This window comes from Martes martes, assembly GCF_963455335.1.
Source record: "Martes martes genome assembly, chromosome: 10".
NCBI lineage: Eukaryota > Metazoa > Chordata > Mammalia > Carnivora > Mustelidae > Martes > Martes martes.
In genome coordinates, this window is record NC_137898.1 from 17,666,929 (window position 1) to 17,669,813 (window position 2,885).

The 2,885-nt window shown below is 39.0% G+C and overlaps 1 protein-coding gene across 1 annotated transcript; it reads right to left on the bottom strand.

Moving 5' to 3' along the window:
- Positions 1 to 1,749: 1,749 nt before the first annotated feature.
- Positions 1,750 to 2,679, bottom strand: LOC308350260 (olfactory receptor 4C12; the record flags this gene model as incomplete). Its single annotated transcript, XM_080815396.1, has 1 exon — positions 1,750 to 2,679. The coding sequence occupies one exon, from the start codon at positions 2,677 to 2,679 to the stop codon at positions 1,750 to 1,752; it is 930 nt and encodes a 309-aa protein (XP_080671522.1).
- Between the last annotated feature and the right edge of the window lie 206 nt (positions 2,680 to 2,885).

The window sequence follows — 2,885 nt, forward strand, 5'->3', positions numbered from 1 at the left end:
ACACAAATAAATGGAAAGATCCCATGTTAGTGGATTAGAAAAGTTAATATTGTTAAAATGTTTATATTACTCAAAGCAATCCATAGATTCAATAAAATGCCTATCAAAATTCAAATGGCATTTGTCACAGACATGGAGCAAAGAATCCTAAAATATATCTGAAACCACCAAAGACCCTGAATGGCCAAAGCAACCCCAGAAAGGAGACAAAGCTGGAGGCATCACACTTTCATTTCCTGATTTCAAACTACTATATTTCAAATCAGTAGTAATCTAAACAGTATGGTACTAGAATAAAAATAGACACCTAGATAAATGGAACAGAATTGAGAGTCCAGAAATAAACACTTGCATATGCAGCCCCTTAATATTTGACAAGGATATAAAGACTTCTCAATGGGGAAAGAATAGCCTCTTCAATAAACGGTATTGGGAAAACTGGGTATTCACATGCAAAAGAACGAAATTGGATCCTTATCTTGTACCACGTATAAAAATCCATTGAAAATCAATTAAAGACTTAAATGTGACACCTGAAGCCATAAAACTGCTAGAAGAAAACATATGGAAAAAGCTTATTGACATTGGCCTGAGTAATGATTTCTTGGATATGTTTCTCATCTCAGCTTGTTCTACATAGCTTCCAAGAGTGCCTGCTTGGGGGAGGAGGCTGGAGAAACATCTGGTGGTGCTGACACTGCCACCCCCATAGATGATTTCCCAATGAGTTTCAGTGGCACTTCTGCAGGCGAATTCCAGTGAATCACACAAGCACTCAGAGATCAGGTTCTCAGTTCAGTGGATCTGCACCTTAGTTGGGGTGGTTTCCACCAGCCTTGATCCACCTGTGCCTTAGAGGGTTGTTTCCTTCTTGCCAGTCCAGGCCACTGTCCTCTGCTCAGCAGCCTCAGGCTATCAGCAACCCAGAGGGAGGTTCCCAGCTTACCAGTCCATTTTCTTTTTTCCTGTCAGTCTCTCTCCAGCTACCATAAACTAGTCCTGGCCAAGACAACCTAGTGAACTTCACCATCCAATGGGCAACAACTACTCCTTCTCCAAAAGATGAATCCTAGTTTTGGGAAGGAATTCTACCTTTTAAATGTATTCCTTCCTTTGATATTCACCTCTTAGTCCCAGGGAATTCTTTAGAGTAATCATTAACCCTTTCCAGTTAATGCTCTGCTATAATGAACATGAAGGTATGTAACCCTTCCCTGTTCAAATTACTGTGTTACCTGTCTCCTAATTAGGCCCTGAGATACAATATGGAAAATACCTAATACAACACCAGACTTACAGGTATTTGATAAATAGTATCTCTTTTTACTGTACAACCAAGATTTAATGGACAAGAAAATTCACAAAGGGAAGAATTTATATTGGTGCTAGAGTCCAAAGTAAAGGAATATCATTAAACCTATTATTTTTAATAATCAGTAATAACCAATATCTCAATGTTATATAAGATTATTTTAATACCAGTACAGTATTCTAGATTCATATCTTTTAGTTCTAAAGATATTTGAGATTCTAAGTAATAAGTAAATATTTATGGATTAAGAAGCAGTAAGTTGTAATGACACGAGTGTGGGATGGGAGACAGTAAGTATTTCCAGTTCAACCCTTAGTTTTGCATTTAAGTGGCTATTGGCAAGTGTTATCCAAATTCTTGTTAGAGCTGATGTCCTCATCTATATATCAAGAAGCTTGCATTAGATTACCTCTATTACTTCTATATCAAAGATTCATTTAATTATTATCTGAAGTCACTTTTTTTCTCCAGAGCTTCCTCATAGCATTTTTTACCTCAGCATTTCTGAGGGTGTAGATTAAGGGATTTAACATCGGGACCACCATAGTATAAAAGACAGCAACAGCTTTATCAATGGGCAGAGTGATCACTGGGCGCAGATACACAAATATACAGGGCACAAAGAATAAGACAACTACTGTAATGTGAGAGACACAGGTGGAAAGGGCTTTGCGCCTCCCCTCCAAGCTATAGTTCTTTAGGGAACACAGGATGACCACATAGGACACCACCAAGAGAAGGAAGTTTAAAAGGCAGATGAAACCACTGTTGACAGCAACAAAGAGACCAAGGGTATGAGTGTCCATGCAGACGAGTTTCAACAAAGGGTACAAATCGCACATGAAGTGATCTATAACATTGGGGCCACAGAAGGGCAGCCAGACTGTGAAGAGGATCTGAATTGTTGCGTGGAGAAATCCTCCAGTCCAGGCCACTCCCAGCAAAAGAAGGCACAGCCTGTGGTTCATGATAGTTGTATAGTGCAGAGGTTTGCAGATGGCCACATAGCGATCATAGGCCATCACTGTCAGCAGAATGATCTCAGTAGCACCGAAAATATGTTCTGCATAGACTTGAGCCATACACCCATTAAAGGAGATAGTTTTCTTCTCATGAAGGGAGTCCAAAATCAGCTTGGGAGCTGAAGAAGAAGAATAAATTGTGTCTATCAAGGAAAGATGAGTCAGAAAGAAGTACATGGGAGAGTTCAGAGCCTGGCTGGTGGTAATGGTAACCACAATGAGTAGGTTGCCTGAGAGTGTTACCATGTACAGAACCAAAAATCCCAGAAACACTATATTCTGCATCATGGGGTTCTGTGTAAGACCTATTAAAATAAATTCAGTCACATTTCTTTTATTCTCCATCTATGTGCTGTGGGGGATAAAAAACTTCAGGAAGGAATGCTTTATTTCTAAAAAACAAAAAGGAAAGAAATAAAGAAAAAAGGAACCATAAAATCATCAAACAGTACAAAACTCTGACTTTTAACAGTAGTCTGACAATCTCACAGATGATTCCTTCCTTTTCCAAAACTTTCTAGGAATAGGTAGGTCAAAGCTTCTCTTAGTGG